The sequence below is a fragment of the Parasteatoda tepidariorum genome, chromosome 8 (genome assembly GCF_982258835.1).
Source record: "Parasteatoda tepidariorum strain Cologne lab strain chromosome 8, Ptep-v5.0, whole genome shotgun sequence".
Lineage (NCBI taxonomy): Eukaryota > Metazoa > Arthropoda > Arachnida > Araneae > Theridiidae > Parasteatoda > Parasteatoda tepidariorum.
Genome location: NC_141762.1, coordinates 79633388 through 79658798, shown reverse-complemented (window position 1 = coordinate 79658798; position 25411 = coordinate 79633388). Strand labels below are relative to the sequence as shown.

Here is a 25411-nt window from a genome sequence, read left to right as displayed (position 1 = left end):
ATTTAAAAAAAGTAATGCGTTACAAATTTATAAACTGCTTTAAAAAGTGCACCTTTTATTTTTGATGGTTGTTTAGAGAAATTAAGAGTTATTCATGAAAGAGAAGCATTAAATTATACATAAAAAAGACAAATCATAATAAATATATCAAAATTTTTTGACTTCAATATCGATTTTCTAATTTTTACCTCTCCCTGTCACTAAGCCTAATTCCATTTGAATTTAAATTTAATAGAAAATATCGGCCGATGCCGAGTCTTTCAAAAAATCAAGGAAAAATGGGATGAAAAGTATGGACTGCTGTAATCTGCTTAAGAAACCAGATATTTATTCTCAGCCAATATCAATACTTTATAAATTCCATCAAGAGATGGCACTAATAGCAGGTTAGATTTAATTAAAATAACGTTATTTGCTGCACGTTAGACCGTTCCAATACCCGATATTTCGTTCCAACTGAGATACGTGCCAGGGGTTCTGACTATTCTGTTTCCAAATTGCCCTGCTTTGTCGACGGAAATAATAGTTATCTTGCAATAAAGTTTTACACGATATTCTACGCTAAGTGTTAGTAAAATTCTTAAATAATATAAGAATTTTGTCAGAATAAAATAGCGTATTTCCTAAGTAAAACGCAGCAAACCGTACATTTTTATCTGCTTCCATTTTCATTTTCTTTCATTGATTTATTTAGAACGCCCACTTTTTGAAGAGTGATCCAAGTCTTCACTTCCGGTAGCATTTTCATGAACTCCGCTTCATGCTTTTGCTTTCACACCATCAAATGAGTGATCTTTTATACTTTCCAACATGAATTTAATTTTTGAGTTTTGGGATAATTTTTGAGAATTAGTCAAATGACGTCTGCAAATTGTAGGTCTGAAGTAAAATGATAAGAGATTCCTTATTATATTTAAAAAGTTAATTTTAATAGATTAATTTCAATAAGTTAAAATTTTAATTTTATTTCCTAATTTTTTTCAACACAGCGTGCCGAATCGTATCCCCCTAAAAAGATAGATGGCCTCATCACGGATTACCATAAATAATAAATGTGATTTTTTAGCAGTTGTAATGACATCTTTCGTATTTTTCCTAACTTAAAAGCTTAGTTGCCCTAACGTAGTGGCATTATTCTTATTCACCTCCACTGCGCAGTTTATGTTTGTAGCGTTGAACTATTACATTGAACCATACTGAGACGTTCTTTCTTCAAAGAAGTGTTGGCCAATCCAACTGATGCCCTTCACAATGCCATACACTACCGAATCAATTCACTAAAAAAAGAAGAAAAAGAAATTTTTACCAGAAAATTACTATAAAGTCTCCAACATTTAAAAACGATATTATTTTGAAAATAGTATCTGAAGAGATGGACTTTTTTTTAATGATACTCTCTTGTAAGTGATTTTTGAAGTTTCTGTACACCTTCCTCAACAGGTCATTGTAAACAAAAGCAACTTCATCAACGATGTCGTATTTAAATTCTTGGAGCTTCATGTTTGAAAGTACTGTTACTCTCTTCGAATTCTTAAACCAATACCATACTGTAATACTGAATTGCACGACGTAGTCATACCATGTCTCCCAAGAGTAGTCTTAAAAAGAATGAGAAAAAAAAAACCTCCGCTTTCATCACAGATTTAGTTTCGTTAATAACTAAGAGCTCAGATTACATTATTTTCTTTTCTAACCATATAACGTGATTTTCTCTTTCTTTTTTTCCTGTTTCTACTCCGACAACCATTATAATTCATTACGTCAACGCAATGTTCAAGTTTGAGATTCGTCGGATGACTCAATGCAATCCATTGTATTAAATATTATTTTTTCACTCAAGACTTTATCGATTTTCCTATTGAAAATAGCTTAAAGAAAAAAGCTTTTTTTTCAATTGCTTCGTCTTCTTCGCGTTTTTTTAAAAAAAAAATTAAATTAACACAGTATATTGATTATAAAAGGCATCTTTTTAAATATAGAAAGACTGAATATTGCTGTATACCTAGAAGGACAGTTAATTATTATTGTTATTAATGTAACAAAAACCTATTGTAGACATGAGCATCAAAATTCTATGGCATTTTATTTTATTTGGTGAACGAAAAAAATTTTATTAAATACAGCACTGACTTTTAAAATGTACTTATATAATACTTTCTTAACTAAGTGAGTTTCCAATTGACAATAAAAAAATTTAGGCAGATGTTGAAATACCTCTGTTTTTCAATGAAACTGGGGTATACCTAATATTTACTAAATGGTACCTTACGCTCATACCTATCAGGGGTTATTTAAATATCAAACGAAATACCTAAGCTCCCTTAGTCCTTCCCGTTATTCTAGGTATAAGGTCCTATAGATTTCTATAAGACTAACACAAGAATGATTAAATAATCCCTTAAGTTGGATCAAATTATAAAAACTCAGAAATTCTCAACACTTTCTGTAAGTTGTGTTTTAATTTTAGAGCAACAAAGCACAGTATCTCAGTTCCTCGTTCTTGTGTTAAACATTAAAAATATAACTTTTCATGCATATCAAAAAATAATTTAAAGTGAATAAAAAGCGAGTATGAGTTAAAATTGTTATTAAAAGTTTAATTTAGTTAATATTCATCTTCCTTAATTATTTATTTTAAAAACATTTTTCACTTTTTTATGATTTATATCTGTTTCAAGCTAATAAATTTTTTTTCTGAGCAATTTCCTTTACACCTCTCCGATTAGGTCATTTGAGGGCCTATAACATGTGTCGTGTGAGAAATCATTTGTTGTTCTAAAATCTAAGATGGTTTCAAATAATTCCGTAAATCACCTGAAAAAACACCTATCAAGTCTTCCCTTTTTTGTAACAGATGATATCCCCAATAAGTTTTACGAAAACGTGTCTTTTTAAAAAATTTTATTAATCAAATAAAAAAAAATTCAAAATTTGACTTGCATATTAAGCTGAATGTTTAATACAATTCTTGTTTTTGTCAAAAATATATATTTTATCTGCAAAATATATTTTATCTACTTCGCCTTAGCGATGTTATACATTATTGATAAAAATAAGTTCAGGTGAAATGTAAGATGAATAGCAAAATATTTCTCAATTGTGTGATCACAAGTACAGTTGTAAGGCTCACTGTTTAGTTACCACAGATATTGCAAGGAGACAAACACAATTTATTTGCGATATATAGAGTTCATAGATTGATATATCCTAACAATGGAGCTTTTATTCTAATTTTTAAATTTACTCTTTTAATTTTAACCTTTCAATCCTCTTTTATGGAATATTTATGAACTTAATTCAATGTTTTATTACCAACAACATGCGACAAAAATAGAACACAGATTAAAAATTGTTATGTTTGATAACTTTTAACTTATTTACTTTTTTGATAACCATTAACAAGTAAAGACAAAGTAAATTTTATGCTTGGTTCCCTAACCTCAGACATTATTTATTAAAATTAGTCTATTTAATAAGCACATTATTGTGTCATTAAATATTATAAGTTATATTAAATATTATATAAGCAGACTATTGTTATATTAAATATTATAAGTTATATTAAATATTATATAAGCAGACTATTATTGTTACATTAAATATTTTAAATTTCTCTTAGAATATTTCACGATGACTTTCCTTTTTTAATTCCAATTATTACACAAAAATAAGTAAATAAACAATAGAGTTCATAATTTATTACATACATGATTCATAATAACAAATTCTATATTTCAAGAGCTGTGGAATTGTTCATCAAGGAAAATGAATTACGTGTTTTTAATAAATAATATCGTTTAATAAAGTAAACATTGATTTATACTTGACATGCAAAAAGATGAGTTTGCTAAAAACTCATTTTAACTGTAAGGAAAATGCATATTAATATGAATAGATATTTATAGTGTCATTACTTTAGATAAATGTTTAAAATTTCATGACTTGGAAACATCTAACAGATTGTTTAGTATTTTATATTTTCATACAAACAGTTCCAAAGAAGGAAAAAAAACTAAGATTCAAGCCATTTTTCTAATTTCTTTTGAAAAAATAGTTGGCACTAGCCTCGAAATGTTATTTTTTTATTATTCTCTTCTTGCACCATGTTTTTGAATTTTTTCTAACCTACTTCTGCTTCGATGGATTTCAAAGATCAGTTTTTTTCTTGCAGTCCCCCGTAGCTGGGCAGACGATACTTGATGTCAGGGACCCGTCTACTAATGATAAAGTCATTGAATTGCAGGGGTGGCGACATAAAGCGATTACTACCAGGCGACGCCCTAGAAACTAAAACTGCTCCCCATTTTGCCTCCCTCCCTTTTTGGCTCCCTAGTTCATCACTGCTGTATTTTCTTCCTTTTTTACGTAAATGATTGAAAAATAGAAGCTCCGGTATTTCAATATTCTTATGGGCCACATATGGTAAATAACTCAAATAAAAAACACTTTCTCATTTAAGCGAAAAGGTGTTTTTTAATGCTGGACAAGCGATAAAAAGAAAATAGATTTTGGGTATGAAGAGAAATTTGCTGCTTTGTTTATTTTTATAAATACTTTAAATTTCAGCATGTAAAAAAAAACGTGTTTTAGATTTTAAATTACTTTATTTAGATTTAGTTTTTTATGTTTCAAAATAAGGAAATTATGAAAACGAATATGAGATAATTTCTAAATTTTACAGATAAAATTATCTTAAAAATACTGTATATAAAATTATTATAATTGAAATCTTAATATCATAGAATTGTAGAGAAAGAAAAAAAAATCAAGCCTTTTTAATTCGATTTCAATCACATTACCCGAAGATAAAAATGAATGAAATTAGATCGGAATGCTTTCAAATGGTAAAAATTAGAGTAAATTGCACAAGGCATGAAGAAAATTAAATAAAAACATTGTATATTTGAAAAACAATTGAAAAGTTATGGTGTTTGTGCGTGTTATGAGTAATGGAATTGTATGGTTTTCCTATGTAAATATTAGCTAGTTTATAGTTTTCAAAAAGACTTGATTTAAACTCTGATATTTAAATAGTTTGAAATATTTCTGCAAAAAATGTGAAATTTGAATTCCCCTCATAAACAAATTCAATACATAGTAAAGCTTAAATAATAAAAAATAACCTTAAAAATTTACCATTTATGGCATTGTCTTAAGTATTTTCTTGAAGAAAAGTACAAATTTAGTTCACAAATTTAATTTGTAAAATGAGAATTTCAGTTTACAAATTTAATTTGTCTCTAATGACCAGCCGTCCAACGATTTGACCGGGTTTAAATCCCACACATGGCTGGTCGATCTGTACCCAGTTCCGAACCCGGTTCACACCAACCACAGTGTTGACGAAAAATATCCACAATGGTAGACGGATCATTGGTTAGAGTCCCCAGGCTAATCGTGATGGTATTTCTGGTTATTATTTTCATGTAACGCAAATAGAGGTCAGATTCGTCAAAAAGTTCACCACGTATGCAAATTTCAACCAATACTTGGTCCAGGAGTTCCATTACCTACTGGTTTGGAGTCCAAAATTGCAAGGCAACAGTGTTAAGCTTTGCTAGTCATGAACTGAAAATTTGGTCGACTGTTTAGTGACGGTTATAAGAAAAAAGTTGCTACTATTCTATTTTCATTTTGAAAAAAACTGTCAGTACTTACTTCTTTAAAAAGTTTTGATTTATATAGTATATTTTTTAATTCTTATGGTTATGCGATTGAGCTATTTATCTTCTAAAGTATGGTTTTGAAAATTTTTAATTTAAGACACTGCTTTACAAAAAATAAAAATTTTTGTAACATTCTATACCCATGAGAAAAATGATAGAGTGATATAAAAGGAAACAAATCTGATACGATGCCATTTTTTTCGTCATAACATAATATCTTTTTATAAACTGACAGTTTAGCTTCTTTATCTTTTTTCTGTCAAAGAGCTTGGATACGTATACTTTTCAAGTTCAGACATGTTCATCTTCCGTGATAAGAAACTTGATCATATTTTAGTCTGCTTTTCTACAGAAAAATCTACTTTTTCACTTTTCTTTTAAATTTCAAATCTACTTTGACAGACTTTGATTTTTTTCATACATATATTCTTTTTATAGTCTATAAATAGTAGTTTAGAAGAATAAAATTTCACAGACAAAATAGTTTTATAGTGACCTGAATGGCGCTACTACACTTTTCTCTCATGTGAAACTTCATTCATAATTATAATCATGTTAATAACCCCAGAAACCATATGTATAAATGTATAATTTTATTGTTTATTTGTAATTATCAATTGTAATAAAAAATTTGATAATTAGTAAGTTCTGTAGTAAAAACAATTTGTGTATTTAATCATGCATTGAAACTAAAAAGATTTGCTATCATACATGGATAATATGCTAAATGGTATTTTTCAATTTAAATTAAAGAGAAAATACTTTTAACTGGAACTCAGGGATCTAATAATACTTTATGACAACTCATATAGATTTGTTCGAGATTTTAAAGCAGTGTTTTATTTACGAACAATAAAAATTAATGTATTCGTTTTTTTTCTTCAAAGAAATATCTAGAGCTTATTTTTTTAAATACGTCCTTATGACGTTATTAGAATGTAATTAAGGAGAAAATATGCTCCTGTTTCTCATGAGAAAATCCGAGAAAAAGTGACACAACTTTGCAAGAACTGTCCAAACTCGCACCGTAAAAAAGAAATGAGCGACAATGCATCATAATATCCCCGGAACAAGTAGAGTATAGTGAAATGTTCAGTTTCGAAACAGCCTATTCTCATTTTTAAGCAAAATCATCGATTCAAAAATGATGTGGATGTAGAAATGTATGTGAGGGATGCTCCTTAGCTGCTTGCAAGATTCGAGCTAAGCATCTGTAGCTGGATCTTTTAACCACCAACGAAAAAGGCTTACGGTGCAGGTTGATTTAGGAAGCTATATCAAGTGGCCGTCTCAAGAACTCATTTGAGTAATTTTTCATTTAAATGAAAGCATGGTACCGAAACAAAAAATCCCCTATACTCAATTTTTAGTCGTTTGATACTTAAATAAACATGATTAAAAAATAAATGTTAATAATTATTTATCATTCTTCTTAGTAAGGGTCGAAGAAATTTTAACCTATGTTTATACCTGTCTTTTGTTTAATTTTACCTGTTTGTTGAACATTTTTTGGAATTAGATTTTTAAATGTGTAATTTTCGATGACAAAATTCAGAATCCGAAGGAAATCAGGTGAATAATTTTTAAGATATTAAAAGTTAAAAATACGCTTCTTTTCTTAAATTGTATATCATGATTTCATAGCACTATATGTCCACTGGCAAATCTATCATTTGATATGTCCGCTGACGAGTCAGAAGAGTACAGATGATGAGTCTCTACCCCAATGTCATTTGAGATGCCCACTGACAGGTCTGATGAGCACAAATGATGAGTCTCTACCACAATGTCATTCAATATGACCATTGGCAAATATGATGAGCTCAGATGATGAGTCTGTGAGATTTATAATCATTCCAAAATATTTTGCCCACATAGCAGCAACTGGGTATTGATACGGGGCACCTTTAACTTCTCACACTTCGTGATTAAAGAAACACTTTCACGTAGACTGCAAGCCAATTGTGAATTGGGCCCCAGGAGATGCTGGCTGCCATGTTTCGTGATGCATCGACAAGAGCTGAGCATCATGCCCAACGATTATTTAACTGTTACAAAACTCGAAAAACTTTTCGAATGTAATTTGTCTTTTTATTAGCAATGGTGCAAGATTTTCAAGTTAAATTTTATCGTTATCATGCCCCCATGCTTTTTTTCTCATTTAATATTTTAATGTGTCTTACATCTAAATTACTTTCACAGAATTAAAACTTACGTAAATAAAAAAACTGATTCTTGGATTGCTGCATAGAAAAAAAACTTAAAATTTTTGAATTTCTTCACTTGGTTAGAAATTCCTTTTAGAAAAATAAAATATTTCTTATGCAAAGTATGGGAAATTATTTCACCTTAGAACTTAATTTAGCGTGGATAATGATCAATGTAAAGCAAAGCAATCGACATAGTAAACGAAATCCTTTTTGCATAGTGCATAAATATGCATATTCTTCTATCAATAAAATGCCGGAGTTTATATTGTAAATTCCATAATTAGAAATTATGTTTATATTATTCTTTGGATTGTAAGCTGCTTATCTGTCAAACACACTTGCTTATAACAAGTTAAATCAAAATAGATTATGTGAAAATACATTCCATGCTGGAGCTAAAGAATCCTGACTTAAAAATGATAACGTTGACACGCAGAAAAGGCATATTCTTGATATTTTGCGACGAAAGGTATTTTCTTTCATTATCGTTTTGAAAGAATATGAAAAAAAGGCAATTTTCTGTTTCCTCTTAAAGATTTAAGTGATTAAAGAATATCCCGCGAGGCAGAACATTCTTTGTTGAAATCAAAGTACGTTGTGTTTTTTTTTTCTTTTTTCATTTCTTCAGTTAAAGAGTTTTTTCCTTCATATTTTGGTTTTGTATCTTTTCCAATGTGATTATCTTGATTTCTTATGCTAATTTTTTAAATCTATTCCTAGAAAGTCATTTCTTAAAAATCCCTAAAATCTCCATTTTGAAGAAAAGTTAATTATTTCCCTTACATCATACCCATCTGTTGGAAAATTGAAAAATATCTTCTTTTCAATATTTTTTAAGCTCATCTCTTTCTCATCGTTTTATTCTCAGTTTTAAATTAATTCCCCTCCAGACCTGATGTTTATTTATAATACATTTCAACTTTTACAAGATATCAAGTTTCAAATGTTTATAAATTTTTGTTTAAAAGTTATTCAATATTTTGTTTTTAAAAATAATCTAATTTATTTTAATGACTTAACTCTTTGTTGGAATGCAGTTTTTAAATACTTTTGAAACAGATAGTCTACTTGAAATATAAAATAAAATGCTTTTATCATTCAACTTCCAAAAAATGTAGTAGTTTTCGAAATTAAAAATTTTCAAATATTGGTGTCAACGAACTCACAAAATAAGTATTTTAAGTAAACAGCGCATGTTTTTCATTACAGGGAATTTCTATTGATTTTATAGCATATAGCGAATTTCTATTGATTTTATAATATACAGTGTGGAAATACTTACCGAACAGTTGAACCTAGGTTTGTGCAGAAAGCAAATGGCCTCCGAGGGTTTATTGCTACTTTTTTTACTATTTTATGGAACTTTTGAAAAACTGTTTAGAATAAATGAAATAGAATTTCGTTAATATTGTGCAGTAAGGAATATTAGATCAAGTAAACTGTGGATCAAGTCAAGTGATTTTACTGATACATATACATTCTATGGCGATGTTCCTAATTTTCATTTTGCATAAATAAAACTGAATATCCTAGATATAGGATGAGGATGCTAAACCGCATGATTTTGGTGACCAATTCTGAAAACCAAAATGGGAAATCACGCGAATAGGAATGATCGAAAATCTTTGAAATATATTCTTAAAAAAGAAAAATGCATTGTTCATTCGTATAGTGTAATAGTTTTCATAACCCTGTTTGCACGGTATTCACAATTTCAGAGCATTTTAAGTAATCTGATGACACAGACAACATATCTGAACAAAGCAAAAATCTCTCCTTACAAATTTGTGTAAATTAATATAGATAGATTTCTTGCTTCCCAGGAAGATCTGTAATAAACTGCAATTTAAATTACATGAAAAATAGAAATATAATTGACATGCCAATATAGATCACGTAATCAACTTTTATTTTATTCTTCACATCCTTTTTTTTTTTAAATAGTATCGTTTATATACTTCATTCCTTTAGGAAAATTTGCCATATGTTTGCCATAAAAATACTATGGATTATCTCCATGAGGTTTTGCTAAGGGCAAAACTTTACTATAAAATTTTGCCATAAGTATATGGCAATTTATTACCATATTTTCGGCATACAACTACACATAGCAAATATAAACATAGACCAGGGTCATAAAATTACAGTAAGTTATTTTTTCGTTAGAAGCTTTTCACAAAAAGGAATAGAATGAGATAATTTAGGTGAGGGATTAATTAATTAAACATATGAGAAAAGACAATAATGATGTTTGAAAACTAAGGATAATATATCTGGACAATTCAGATCTTTAAGAGCAGCATTAATTAGAAAACGTAAATAAAATGAAGGTAATATGAATAATTGAAAAATAAATTTGAATGGACTAACATATTTGTTGTTTCTCTATAGTTCATTAATTCAAAATTAATAGCACCATCAAAGATTCAGTACAATGTCGTAGAAAGGGACAAAACACAACATTTGATATTGTGGGAATTCGGATGAAAATAATTCGGATAACGAACCGAAATTAAATTAGCTTATCAAACTATTAGTTCAAGCAAATATTAGATGCTTTATCATATAATATCCTGTTATTTATTTTTAGTGCCTCCAAAAATTGATGAAGAGAACACAAGTTCTGATACAGATGTTCGAGAAGGAGGAGATATTAGTTTGAGATGTTCGGCTTCAGGATCACCCCCTCCGAAAATAAAATGGAGAAGGGAAGACCAAAAAGATATCCCTGCTGGTCTCAAACTCGGTAAGCCTAACTCCTACTTTTCATTTTCTAATAATTTAAAGGGATAAATTTTGCTACAGAAGATAAAGTAATGTTTTAATAAGTTACGATATCTAATTCGTTGGCTAGGTATAATTTAGCAGTGCGTTTGTAAAAATATGTTTGCAAAAATATAGAGAAAGAAAATCAGGAATATCTGTTAAATTACATTAATTAATTACGTGACTCATGTGAGAAGAATAAACAAAAATCTTTGCAAAACTACTGTGTTACGAGCAGACAATTGTCAATAGCCTGTAAATTTATTGTTTAAAAGTATATTGAAAATTTTCTTGGTAACAGAATATAGAAAATTACAAGTTTTTATCTCAGAAAATGTTACTACTCGTAGTTCTTTTTGATATTTTATTTTATTACTGGTATTAAACAGTTGACCCGATTCAGAGTTGAACCCAGACCAGAAGACAAGGGGTGTCCATAATTAAGCATTTGTACAAACTAACTAGTGTGAAGGACTTTTAGACGCACCATGTCATAAGGGTCGAATCGTCGAAGAACATTCCAGTGACTTTCAAATCATGTCTTGGCCCCCAAATCCACCTGACCTTAATCCAATAGAGCATTTGTGGTCCTACTTGGAAAACCAAATTCGTGCAGCCATGCTATCCCCTCGCAATGAGAGGGAATTGCAGGACCAGTTGGTGAGGGCTTGGTACCATATACCTCAGACTACCTATCAGCACCTAGTGGAATCAATGCCACGGCGGGTACTAGCAGTTTTGAGGGCTAAAGGTGGTACTACATGTTATTAGCAGGGTGGCCATAATGTAATGTCTCTTCGGTGTATATTGCATTATATAAGATTTTATATATTGTATTTATAAGTATTATATTTCATAAGACACTTTGGATTTTAATTCCCTGTAATTTTATATAGGACTTGTGAATCATTTTCCGAAAAATTATTTCATAAATTTTCAAATTTTTTCGCAATTAAATAATTTAAAGAAAAAAAAAATTCCTGAAAAAGTTTAGAAAAATAACTTGAGAAGACCGATTAAGGAATCCAGTCTTGTTCTGGATCAACTTGCAAGAATTGCGTAAAAAGGCTGTGGTCAAGCTCAATATTTAAAATATAGTAGATTGAAATCGAAGCCAAAATGCAAAACTCCTTAGTTTATCATATGTTGCGTTTCATTTGCTCAAAATTTAGACTCGACTATGAAATCGACAGGTCGAAAGTGTGGTTGAACCAAATATTGCAAGTATAGTCTAGATTTTATGAGAACTCCTTCCAGCTGAAAGTCTGAGGATGCCTATTACTATGTAAACAAGAAAAGCACTGCTTCTAATAGGGGGGACCGAAGAAAATGACAATTCTATCTTATCCTATCAAAGTGAAACAACTAACCCCAAATCCCCATTAAAAGTAACTTATCATAGTAACCACAATAACATAAAATATGCGGGCAAGTTGTATGAAGCATTTCTCCTGCAGGAGAGTACAATCTGAGATTAAAACTCCCGTGCATTCGTATTACTGACATAGCTTGACAACTAAATTAAACTAAACTCACTGGCGTGCGACAGTCCATAGAAGGCCAAAGCCTAATGTGCCCTACTAAGTTTTCTTGACCTTGGGCTCTGGAGTGCAAGAGCAGATGTTCCGGTTGGGTCGTCAGCTTAACGCAGAACTTTCAGTGTTTAGTTCCCAAGCATGCTTGGTACTCATTTTATCAACCCACTGAAAGGATGAAATGTGGAGTCAATCTTTCCTGGCCCGAGGTTCGAACCAAGGACATGTGGCACGAAAACGCAGAGGGCTACCACTCAGCCAGCTTGCATCGGTTTGACAAATAATCCAGAAAATTTTTAATCATTCAATCTAGACACATGTGCTAATGAACTTAAATTATATTCCTGAATTTCTCTTTAAGAAATAATTAATTTTAAAAATAACATATTTTATGAAACAGACAGCCAACTATTGACCTAAAAACGTTGATGATTATTTATAGGTTGTTATATATATTGTTTGTTATTTATAGGTTGTAAATGATGAATTGTATACACTGCAAAAAACTCAGAATCAATTCACGGGGAGAAATACCAGTACTTCTTACTTGTCTGATACTTTTTATTGTAAAACTTTACAAAACAAACGATCTAATATGCCATAATTTTTACAGTAACATTTATTGTTAAATCATCAGATCACCGTAGTTAAATAAATGTTACTATAAAATTAAGGAATAAAACTATACGGAAAAAATGGATTTTATAAATTATTTTCCATTATAATTTGATCTCAAATTTTTAAGAGTTGTAAGTAAATAGTTTTGATTCCTTTTGTATTTTACCAAAGTTGTTACAATTGTCTTTAACAAAAAATAAATGCTTATTAATAGCACTTAATTAAATTAAATAATTACGAATTAATATAAAGATATATTTAAAGCAAAATTAAAAATATGCATATTGTATTATTTCACAAAAGAATAAAAAGAAATTATGTTTTTCCATGTTTCTGCTTGAACTATTTTTAAATGATCTAATAATAATATAATATTATAGCAATTTTAATATCATAAATAATTACATAAGACGAAGAATACGAAATTTTAATGACATGAGACGCACACTGAGAAGAAAAATTCTGTGGAAATTTTTGCACTATTTGCAATTACACTTCTGATAAAAAAAAGATAATTTTCGATACCATAATTTTTACAATAATAAAATCCAAAAGATACAGCATTTGAAACATTCATTTCGTAATTTTTCTGTTTACATGGAAACAGTATAACGGAAATTCTGGTTAGCAAAATTATAGTTCTTATTACCCCACATTTAGTAAAATACAAAACTGAAATGTAATTTGATCAGAATAAATTATTTGTTTGCCATGTTCTAAAGTATCATGATAAAATTACCAAATTTTATTACATTTACTAAATTTTTGTAACAGATTACAAAGACATTTTTTTATTGTCAATTTTACCTAAATCATTACCAAAGCGTTGCGATGAAAATTACCAAGCTTCTTGGTGTTCCCATTGATCCAGAAGCACGGTAAATTTTACCATATTCCTGTAGTTTTGACCATGCTTTTTTGCTCCGTGCCCAATTCTTCCATATTTGCCCTACTCTTAACTCTTTTTTTCTAAATTAAGGGTTGCAACTTTTTCCCTTTTCTTTTTATGGCTGTCTTATGATATTTCAAAAAATAATAAAATTGATATTCGATAACTCTATTTGAATAAATTTCTGTTTAAAAGAATTGTGTTAAAAAAAGCATGGACCGTTTTTTAATGTTATTTGCCTTCACCACTTTATTAACTTTAACAATTTAATATTTTCATTTAACAAATTAAACTTATTGCAGACATTTTGTTCGAAAAAAACATAACATTTAATGTATTTTTTTATACTTTGGAAAAAGATTTTTCAATAAAGAAACAATTAAATTATTCACCATTTGTAGTCACAAAGCAACATGATCTTTCAAGTATTTCACTCAACAGATTTCTTCCACGTTAACTACTTTTACGGAGGCATTTAACTTCTGTAATACATTATAGATAGAAACTGTCTAGATTATCGTTGATCGAGAGCCATTTCTTTTAGTCACTATAACGTCGTAATCAGTTCTTTAACATTATTTTTTCTGAATTTAAAACTGTTTGCACTGTATGACGGGATAGTATGTTTAATTGTTCATACGTGTGTTCTCTTGACAATCAAGTTTTCTGGGATTGATTTTTGACCATGAATGAGTTCTTATACACTCATATTTTTTTTCTAAATTTCTTATTATGTACATAGTAACCCTAAACAGATTAAAAATTTAATCCCCTCAATTCTTCAAAATGTTAGTTCAAAGGAAACAATTTCATTAAAAATTACTGCTTAAAATTTGACTATTCGTTGTTGAAGCTCCCTCCAAATTTTATTATCATAAGTAATATTTTCAACTACATTCTATAACAAAAAAATCGACGCACCAAGAAGGAGTTGTCCGATTGAAACAAAAATTGGTAGATAAGAAGACAATGTACAGAATAGTAAATGATTAAAATTTCAGAACAATTGAATAATTTATTGCAGAGTTACAGTAACAAGTTCAATAAGGTGTTGTCCCGCCTCTAGCCTGGATACAAGCTGCCACACGGCGTGGCAAAGACCGATAAAGCTCCCAGATGGTCTCTTGCGGTATTTCCTGCCAAATTCGATCCAATTGTCGAACGAGGTCATCAACATTCCGTGCCAGATGCAATCACCTTCCCATCATATCCCAGACATGCTCGATGGGAGAGAGATCTGGTGATCTGGCAGGCCAAGGAAGAGTTTGACAATCTTGCAGACAGTTCATAGCAGCACGTGCCGTATGTGGTCTGGCATTGTCCTGCTGAAAAACCTGTTCAGGGGGCTGCAAAAGGAACGGTAGCAAAGCAGGTCTTAGGATGTCGTCGACGTACCGCTGTGCAGTAAGTGTACCTCTAATGACGACCAAAGGGGTCCGGCTGTCAAAGGAAATGGCTCCCCAGACCATAATGTGTCTTGTTGAGGGTCGGTGTGGCGTGCAATAGTGATGGCAAGATACCCCCTCTGCCCTGTGCGTCTCCAAACACGTCTTCGATGATCGTCAGGACACAGTTGGAAACGGGATTTGTCGCTAAAGACTATACGTCCACAGTCGGCATCATTCCAGCTATATCTGTTCAAAACATTCATGTATACGAAATTTCAAAGTAATCGGATGATTGCTTCTTGGTTCGTCGATTTTTTTGTTACAGAGTGTATTAAATAAATAAATAAAAGAAAAAATTAAAAAAAAAAACTTCACATTAACTTTTCTCCCCTATTATATAAATAATTATTGTTAAATACTTTTACAGCAGCGTTCAACTTTCGAAGAAAATTTATAGATTGAAATAGTCTACTATAGAGTGACATTTCTTTCCCAATATGACGTCGTGGTCAGAACTGATTGCATTGAATGAAGAGGATTGCATGTTTTGATGCGTGTGTTCTCTTGTCAATCAGGTTTTCTGTGATTGACCTATAGCTATGAATGGAATCTTGTTTACTCACATTTTTTAATTTTTCATTTATTACCTACATAATAATTCTAAACAGACTAAAAAAGTAATTCTCTCAATTTTTTAAAATGTTAGTTCAGAACAGTTTAGAGAAAACAGTTGAGTTGAAAATGATAATTTAAAAACAGAATAACCATTATCTTTCAGTGTAAGGAAGCATCCTCCAATTTTTATAATCAGACATTAAATTTTCATTTTGTAATTAAAATTAAAAAAAATAAACATATGAAAATGAAACCCTTCAAATAGTAAGTGTACTTAATACCATGCTAAGTATACTTTTAGATACTTCTCCTAAGTAGTAACAATTGAGAGAAATAGGTTAGAAGTCCCATTACTTTTAACTCCTAATTATACCATATCTCGTAATTTATAACTCATAATCTAGAATGGCTGCATAGACGTAGCGTGATCAAGAGCCTGCAAATGCTTTTACGTGAGTATAAATCATTAAGAGTAGTGCATGAGTAGAACTATAACTTATGTGAGCTTTCAACGAGGCAATATGCTTGTTCACATTCCTAAGCTAAACTCTCGAACACTACAGCATGCTCGAAATCAATGTAGTACATGAGTAAATCGTCAAATACGTAACTTTATAGAGATAATGATTTATAAATTATAATGCAATATTAATTTCATATGAACAATACACATTTACAAATCTAATATTAGATAATTATATTTAATATACATTCTGTATAATAGCTTTACACAAGCAAATATATAAAAACTATGTTCTTGTATTTCAAACCATTATTTATAAAATCTTTTCTTGCCACCAAATCACCTTATAAACTGACAAAGAACTAATTTTTTTAAAGAAAACCTTTTTTTAGAATTTTATGTTCGAATTGTTTAAAACGATCATTTGAAGTATGTACATTTATTTGCATTGAGTCATTTTTGAGAATATTACTTTTGATTACTTTTGACATTTTTGAGAATATTACTTCACATAAAAGTAAGTCACTGCTTTCCAATTTTATAAAAATTTATTTACATCTCAAGAGGAATACCCTAAACATGTATTCGACCTATCTGAAATTTACTTATTTATTGCATTTCCGTTTTCTAAACTAATAAGAACTACATCTTATTAGTTTACTTATTCGGTAGTAAAATCCAATATTTTGGAAATAATAATGCTTCAATTTGGATAATATACATTATAGACTGCCTCTAATATTGAATTTCGTAGGAAATTTTGTTTTCATTTCAATATTCATTTGAAAATGCAAGTGACTCTACTGAAAAGTGTTCGTCTTTAAATTGCATTCGTTTGTTTCTGATATTGCATTTTGGTATTTTTACTTTGATGTTTCATTTACAAAACGATTTTTTTATTAAAATATTCATTCTCAGATCATAATTTTAAAAATTAAAAATTTTTAAGTATACACACAAATTAATTTCATTCCTATTTTATGGTATTGTCAAGCCTGTTATGCGTGAAAGATTGAACACATACCTGAAGTATTTTAGTACTAAATGTGATTGCATCAAGACATTTTAATTCATGTTTTTAGAGAAACTTGTAATAAACCTTTCAATAAGAAATATGTCAATAAACTTACGATTTCTAATTTTCCCTCTGGTGTGAAACTGACCCAATATGCATCCAACCTGATGGTTATAAAAAAAAACTTTTAGTAAAATCTTCACTTTTAGTATTATGTTCTATAATTACCTAAAATGTTAGAAACATTATAAGATAAGATAAACCTAATTTTTGAAATAAAATAGGATAAAATATAGCAAATAAACCGATGCAAAACTCTTTTTTTTAATTATATTTCAAACGTATAACCTACTTAACCTAAGAAAAACATATTTCTTAAAAGTAATTTGCAGTAGTTTTGATAGAAATTTCTTTCATATTTCTAAGGAGCGGTGAAAGATAAGAAGTGACATTGTTAAAATAAAAGCAAAATAGTAAATTGCGATGAATAAAATTGTATTAATGGTTAATCATATTCCTAGGATTTTTTTCCTTGTAATCTTTATGAACTTTGCAAATTATTTTAAAACAATGATACATGCTAAAAAATCCATACCATTACAATCAAAAGTAAAATAAATACTTTTTTTAGAAAGCAAGTGTAAGGCAAAGAATGGCTTTTCTTTTACTTTTCAATTAGCTAACTCAGAATATACCTGGTCACATCTTGCTTAAATTCCCTACTTGCTCTCTCCGATATTTTACATTGCTAATTGCTTGTCTATGGCTAATAAATTATTTCACAAGTGTTTATCATATATTTTCCGTAAAATCATGTGTTTCTTCATATAATATATCCATATAAAAGTAGAACAATAATTACTTGTAGAATTGTTCAACCTTTAGACAATAATAAGAAACTGTTTCTTAATATTACTTTTAAAGCACAACGAATAAAAAACAACAACAGGAAGCATTTGCATGTACATCAGAGTATCAAATTGCCTATTCAGATGGGGAGAGGGAGGAAAAACTCAATTTTATGTCGTTTTCCAAGAATATGTTTTTGATATTTAGTCTTATTTTAAAAACTTAAAAGAAATTAAAGAAAAATACAGATATACGGATATTTAGTTTTAAACCAAATACTTTTTGGCAAAAAAGTAATATTTCGTGGAAAAAATTATGTGAATCTTATAATAAAATAGAAAAATAACAAATAAATGCTTTCCGTTACATAACGGACAAGCTTTCAAGAATTTCTTTTGTTTTAAATGCATTCTGGCTCAAATTTTTAACAATGGAATAAAACAATGCTTTTCTTCTATCTTTTTTGTGTTCAAAACATAAAGTTATTTTCTCTAATGAACTAAAGATTGTAGCTCCGGTGCTTAGGTTGTTTATAGACATTTCTTCTCTTTTTTTTAAAACAAATCATACTTTTTTCTACATTTATATATAAACTTAACACAAAATAAACTGTCTTTAGAAATTTAAAACTTTTAATTTGTTCTTTTGTTTCATTATTTATTCCTTACAATAAAGTTTAAAAGCTCATTTTAATATTATTATTATTTTCATATATATATATATATATATATATATAAGTTCAAAATGAAGAAAAAAACAAAGAAAAATTATAGACATATGAAAAAAAGGGGGTGGGAAATAATAAGTAAAAATACAACAAGCAATATTTTATTTAAAAAAAAAAAAAAAAAAAAAAAAAAAAAGTGAAATGTTAATTAAAAAACCGGAAAATATATATATATATATATATATATATATATATATATATATATATATATATATATATATATATATATATATATATATAGTTCAAAATGAAGAATAAAACAAAGAAAAATTATAGACATATGAAAAAAAGGGGGGTGGGAAATAATAAGTAAAAAAAATAACAAAAAACAATAATTTATTTAAAAAAAAAAAAAATTAAATGTTAATTTAAAAACCAGAAAAAAAAGATATAATCTTTTCTTCAGCCCACACGATTATATCCACAAAACAAGAGTGCTTTCTGATATTGTATCAATAAAGCCAAAGCAAAATATATTAACACAATAGTGTGAGGAGCACTCAAAAAAGTTTTGTTTCTTTTTATATAAAATAACAACAAATAAAAAAGATCATGAAAAGTAAAAATAACATGTAAAAACAGATAATAAAATAAAATAAAAAGAAAAAAACATTAAAAAGGGGGGACTAGAAAGCGAGTAGCAAAATCATAACAACTTACATGGACGGATATTTTTCAAGAATGATTTAAAAATGTTTTCGCAGAAAGATTGCCAGATTACAAAATATGAAAACAAAAGCGCAAATTGAGTGTAACAAGAGGGTTTTAAAGTGTCGTTCTTACTGCACTCCTGAAGTGATTTGTTATTCTGAGTTTTGATGTGTTAGTTACCAAGGATGGTTTATTGTTTTCTTGTATTTATTTATTTATTATATATATATATATATATATATATATATATATATATATATATATATATATATATATATATATATATATATATATATATATATATATATATATATATATATATATACATATATATATACACCGAAGAGTCATTACATTATGACCACCCTGCTAATAGCATGTAGACCACCTTTAGCCCTCAAAACTGCAAGCACCCGCCGTGGCTTGATTCCACAAGGTGCTGATAGGTAGTCTGAGGTATCTGGTACCAAGCGCTCACCAACTGGTCCTGCAATTCCCTCACACTGCGAGGGGGTAGCGCGGCTTCACGAATTTGGTTTTCTAAGTAGGACCACAAATGGTTAAGGTCAGGTGAATTTGGGGGCCAAGACATGACTTAAAAGTCATTGGAATGTTCCTCGAACCAATCGATGACGATTCAACCCTTATGACATGGTACATTATCCTGTTGGTAAGCACCGTCTCCCGCAGGAAAAACTGTTGCCATGAACGGGAAAACCTGGGCTGCAACTATGTTCAAGTAGCTTACAGACGTCAGGTATTGTTCTATGAGGATTATGGGTCCCAATGTGAGCTATGAAAATATTGTTCCTGGGCAAGAAGCCATGAAAACCAGGGCGAGCCTATTGTTATAGATGGAGGGTGGTCACAATGTATGTATGCTTTTCGATATATATATATATATATATATATATATATATATATATATATATATATATATATATGTGTGTGTGTGTGTATATATATAAGCTCGTTGAAAAACAATAAATTATACATTTAGCATCGATTCTTATACATATTCATTATCCACTAAAAAGTAAGTTCTGTTACTATATCTAAGTATCGACTGTGTCAACTAACATGTAAGAATTAGCATGTAACAAATAAAAATGTATCCTTACATGTGTTAAATATTTTTAAATACGTTTATTCGTTTTTGGGAAACTAGAAAAAAAGTTAAGTAATTTTTAAAATGTTGTTATAATTACCCAAAAGATTTAAACAATATATGATAGCGTAGCAAACATATTAAATAATATATGATATGATAAGAAAATAAAATTTGAAAAAAAATATGGAAATTCATAATTTTCACCTATACCCTGCAATGGTTAAAGTTACCCACTAATCTGAACAAGAAAATCGAAGCATCGAGAGTGTTTACTGATGCACCTAATACATGTTTACGCTTGTATTAGGAAAAGAAAAAAGCCACAAATTAAACTTAAATTTACTGACATATGTATGCGTATGTCCGTAATTTGCATTTTAATAATTTATGATAATACGATACATTATGGGAAACATGCCCCCCTTTCTGCGTTAAAGGTAGAATCGTACTCCAAACACTGCCCACTTCCAAATAATTTTTTTGAATTGCAATTATTTGCATTTATTCAGTTCAAAGAGAAACATTAATGCATCATTGAAATTTCTTGAATTTACAAAATCAATTATTATATTCTTCAATATGAATGATGAAAAATTCAAATTACTCTTTTTGGATTTGATATTTTTATACAAATATATGAAAAAAAAATATATGGTGGGGTCACCGATGTCCCATCTGCACAAAAGGGTTAAACACTAAACCTAGAATTCTTGAGGGTACATTACTGGTCGACAAGAAATTATTACTTTACGTCACACAACTTTTGCATTAGTTACACAACTTTTTGTAAGTTGACGCATCAAAAACATTTTCTGTAACAGAACGCAAGAATCGCAAAGCTACTGTAAAATTGTGAAAAACAATCAAATAAACAATTTTATTTTCTTTAATTTCAATTTTAAATTGCGTTTTCAATTTATGATGTTCATACAATATGGTTCGAAAAGCTAAACTCTTCCTCTTGCACATATTTAAAATATTTCTTTTGAATCACAGAAATTTAAGTTAGTTTGACATGAAATAAACTTAACTAAAAACTTGTAAATTACAAAAGATTGTAGAAGGTTTAAATTTCTCTATAACTTATAGGTGACTAAGCATAGAAATTCGAATTCTAGGAACCAAAATTTCGTAAAAAATGAGAAAAGAAAAAACTTTGTATAGTAAAAAAACTTTATAAATGAAAATTTTCAAAGTAATTGAAACAGGAAAGTGGTTCCATTCATCATGTTATCGATTCAAGATTCATGCCATATTATACAAGTAAAAATTATATCAAAAATCAATCATTCATGACACTTACAATTGCTGGTGCTGTAGTTGCACACAATGGCGCTGCTGTCACAACTCTTTGACGCTGTAATCGCAGCAAATAGTCAATTACATTCTTGCATCTATTTTATGAACTTGTGAGCTAAACTTTTCTTTCAGTTTATTTTTATAATTCATGCTTTGAACTAAGTAAGCTCTAACTTCAAGACTAAGTATCACTTTAAACAACCTAATGACTATCACTATCGCTATTCACGTCAAACATGAAGAGTAAAACTTATAATAAATGTAAAATCACAGGCTCTGATAGTTCCTTTCAGGGTCTAATAATTACGTTTTTAAAGAGTTTTATGAGCTAAGCTCAGTTTTTAGTTTTTACTCCCAACACCGAAATTAAGCCCATATAAGAGATATAAATGCTTATTAAGTGAAGATGATATAAGTGATTTTTTTTCGCAAAAATGAGAGTTAATTTATTCGGAGTGTTAAACAATAGTAAAATTGTAAGGAAATCATTACAAGGATTGAGGATTGCTAGGCAATCTATGGCCGCCAAAAATGTAATTAAAACTGTTAGGGGCACCTTCCCATGATGAACTGGCAATTTTTGTGCTCTTGAACTGGTGCTTTTATTTACTTATGCTTTTTAATGATTCTTGTCAAAAATCACACTCAATTAAGCATAAAGAATAGTTTTTCTATTGTCAGTTAAAGATTTGATTACCTATTTTGAAAACGCTAATTGCTATGCAATTCTTATGATGATGATTTACAATCTCTTAAAGTGAAACATATTGAATTCGCAATCAGAATTGAATAATATTAATTTCACATCATATTTTTCAATTCTAAGCGTTTCATACAAAATTTTAATTCTGCTATGGTAAAACTCCTGTTATTCGAATGAGACTCCAAAATCATCAAGTTGCTCCATCAAGTTTTATAACAGTTTGATGATCTATAAAGTTGCTGCTTAATATTAATACTTAGACGGATGAATGGTTTCATTTTTTTGTGTTGGCTTCAGATCACGTGATTTTTTCCTCGGTAAATGAAACTCACAAGAACCACGCTCTTTTTTAAAACACCGACAACAGCGCATTATTTATCCAATAGAAACAAGATATTTAATAAAAACAAGATTCTCGTAGTTCAAAGCCGTAGTCTCTATAGAGGTAAAAACAAGAATTTCTGTTAAATTTTGTAAGTTCTTGTTACGTACAAACTTAGCATAAAACTGAGTTTTGTGTGAACAGAGTTAGGGAAAATACAGATTTTCCCCATGCAATTATCTAAATGATCATTTGCTCAGATATTTCAATGAATTTTAATTCGTTTAATTGGGAAATAGCCGCCTATTTGGTGTGATTAGAAAATCCTTCTCTTATCTTAGGATTTTGATTCCTCATACTGTTGGTAGATTAATTGATTCGCATTTTCTCGGGTCATTTCTTATTGAATTGCATTTTAATGTAATGTTTTGATGACTTATGAGCCGGAAAAGCCTTAATGTCAAAGAGCCGAGAAGTAATTTCAAAGTTCAATTTACTAAGCACTGCAAAATTTCTAAATATCTTGCAATTATTTTTCTTTATTTTTGCTGAAATGTCAGAATATTTATGTTATTTTTACCTTTTGCATATTTTGCCATATTTCGAGAACTTTTAAAATCAATCGAAACATTTTGCAGAAAATTATAAAATACAATTATCAAAATAAATTTTCTTTTAATCTTTTATTATTTTTAATAAATTTATTTAATGATAATTGAAAAAAAATATAGTGTACTGTATACTAATTTTCACACCATTTCAAAGAATGCATATCTAAATAGCAAAATGCAAAATTTGAAAGCAATTGTTCGAATAGTTTTTCAGTTATCAAATTTTTAAAAAAAGTCGCAAATTATTTCCTTTAGTCAGAATTAAGAAATTTTGACGTAAAAAAATTTCATTTGGTAAACTATATCTGGGGTATGAAAAAAAAACTAACTCTTGCCATCCAGTGAATATTGCTTTAGAAATTAAAATATTTAAATAAAGTAATAATGCAGAAAATAATTGCTTGAAAATCTAAAAAATCTTAATGAAGAAGATTGAGCGTAAATTTGATGTCTGGAATTTTAGATACAAGATCCTAATAAGTAAAAATTCAATTCTTTGAAACATTTGGACCAATTTCGTATTTTCTATTTAAAAATGCATTTTTCAAATAATGTAAAATTTTTCATACCTTGATCCACAATTTTTTTCGAATATTATTAAACATAATCATTAAAAATTTCTGCATTGAACAATCTTTGAATATCACAGATTTTTTGTTTGACTTAAGAAGTTCTCGGAATATAGCAAAATATACAACTAAAAAAAAAATACTTTCCATACTTCCAAAACAACTTCTAACCAAACTATTAGGACCATATTTTCCCGATTGCGAATACCCCTACATTTTGACGGCCGAAAAACATAATCCAACGAGAAATATGTATGCTTAGAATATCTACTATTCTGTGTCTGATTTCGCATCTTAAAATATCCCCTACACTTATAAATTAGTATATATAAGGTTAAGTTCATATATAAGGTTGATTCACATACATAAGGTTAAGGTAGAATATGTTAATGTCAATAAATTAAGAGTGAGTCGCAGTACTTGAAAATTCGATCACTAGATCAAAAGTTATTCTAGGTGTTTCGTTTTTCATTTTTTTTTAATTTACAACGCATGAGCTGTAAAAATGTTTTTATGTTGATGTTGACTTATGCCTGGTTAGGCAGAGGGGGTGCGATTGTTCTTGTTTTCCAGTGGCGCTATCTATGGCCAAGAGTTCTGCCACACCATACGTCACACCTGTTTGTAGAGCGGACCCATTCATACATCCAGTCATTCATCCATAGATCGTAATTTCGACCTGAATCAGAGAACGATCAATCTCCAATCCAGTACCCCCAGAGGTATTGATTTGTTATGGGAACATGGGGGACTTTTGCGACTCGACAGATTTAACGTGCATCATTCACTTTACTATACGGGGAGTAATCGGCTGGCGGGGTTTGAACCCACGAACTCCACGAACCCACGAAATGTTTTTATAATTTGGTCTTTAAATAATTACAGAGCATGTTCCTACAGTGCGCAAAAAATAGACCACTCTAAGTAACTTTTGTTTGGATCTCACGTTATGTAACTCAATCTTAATAGTTCGAGGGGAGGACATCAAATATGCCAATTGATTACGATATTTTAAGTTACAAAATCAGTAAAAAAAAACGCACTTTCCCTGAATAAATATTCATTTTGCTGCAATCTGGAAAGTACGGTCCCAATAGTTAATTTGGGAGCGTGGTCGAAAATTTCGTCACCTTAATGTTAATTATACGTTTTGTGCCTTTTACGTCTGGAGAATACAATTATAAAATTTGTCTATTCAAAGGCAATTCAGTGCAAAAAATAACCTTTAGTAAGTATTTATCATTTTTGAATAATTTTATTTAATAATGGTAAAAAAAAAGTTTAATTGTAAGCCTACACAAGTATACAATTTTTTTACAACATTTAAAAAAAAAATTTAACATGGCAAAATACAAAACTTGAACAAAATTGATCGAATAGTTTCTGGCAAAACGAATTTTAAGT

The 25411-nt window shown here is 29.3% G+C and overlaps 1 protein-coding gene across 1 annotated transcript in view; it reads left to right on the top strand.

Annotated features, from left to right (window-relative positions):
- Positions 1 to 25411, top strand: part of LOC107442811 (lachesin) — a 251356-nt gene that overhangs the window by 200802 nt on the left and 25143 nt on the right. The window contains exon 4 of the mRNA XM_016056467.4: positions 10467 to 10622. Within this exon, the coding sequence (XP_015911953.3) occupies positions 10467 to 10622 (156 nt within the window). The remainder of the gene's footprint in view (positions 1 to 10466; positions 10623 to 25411) is intronic.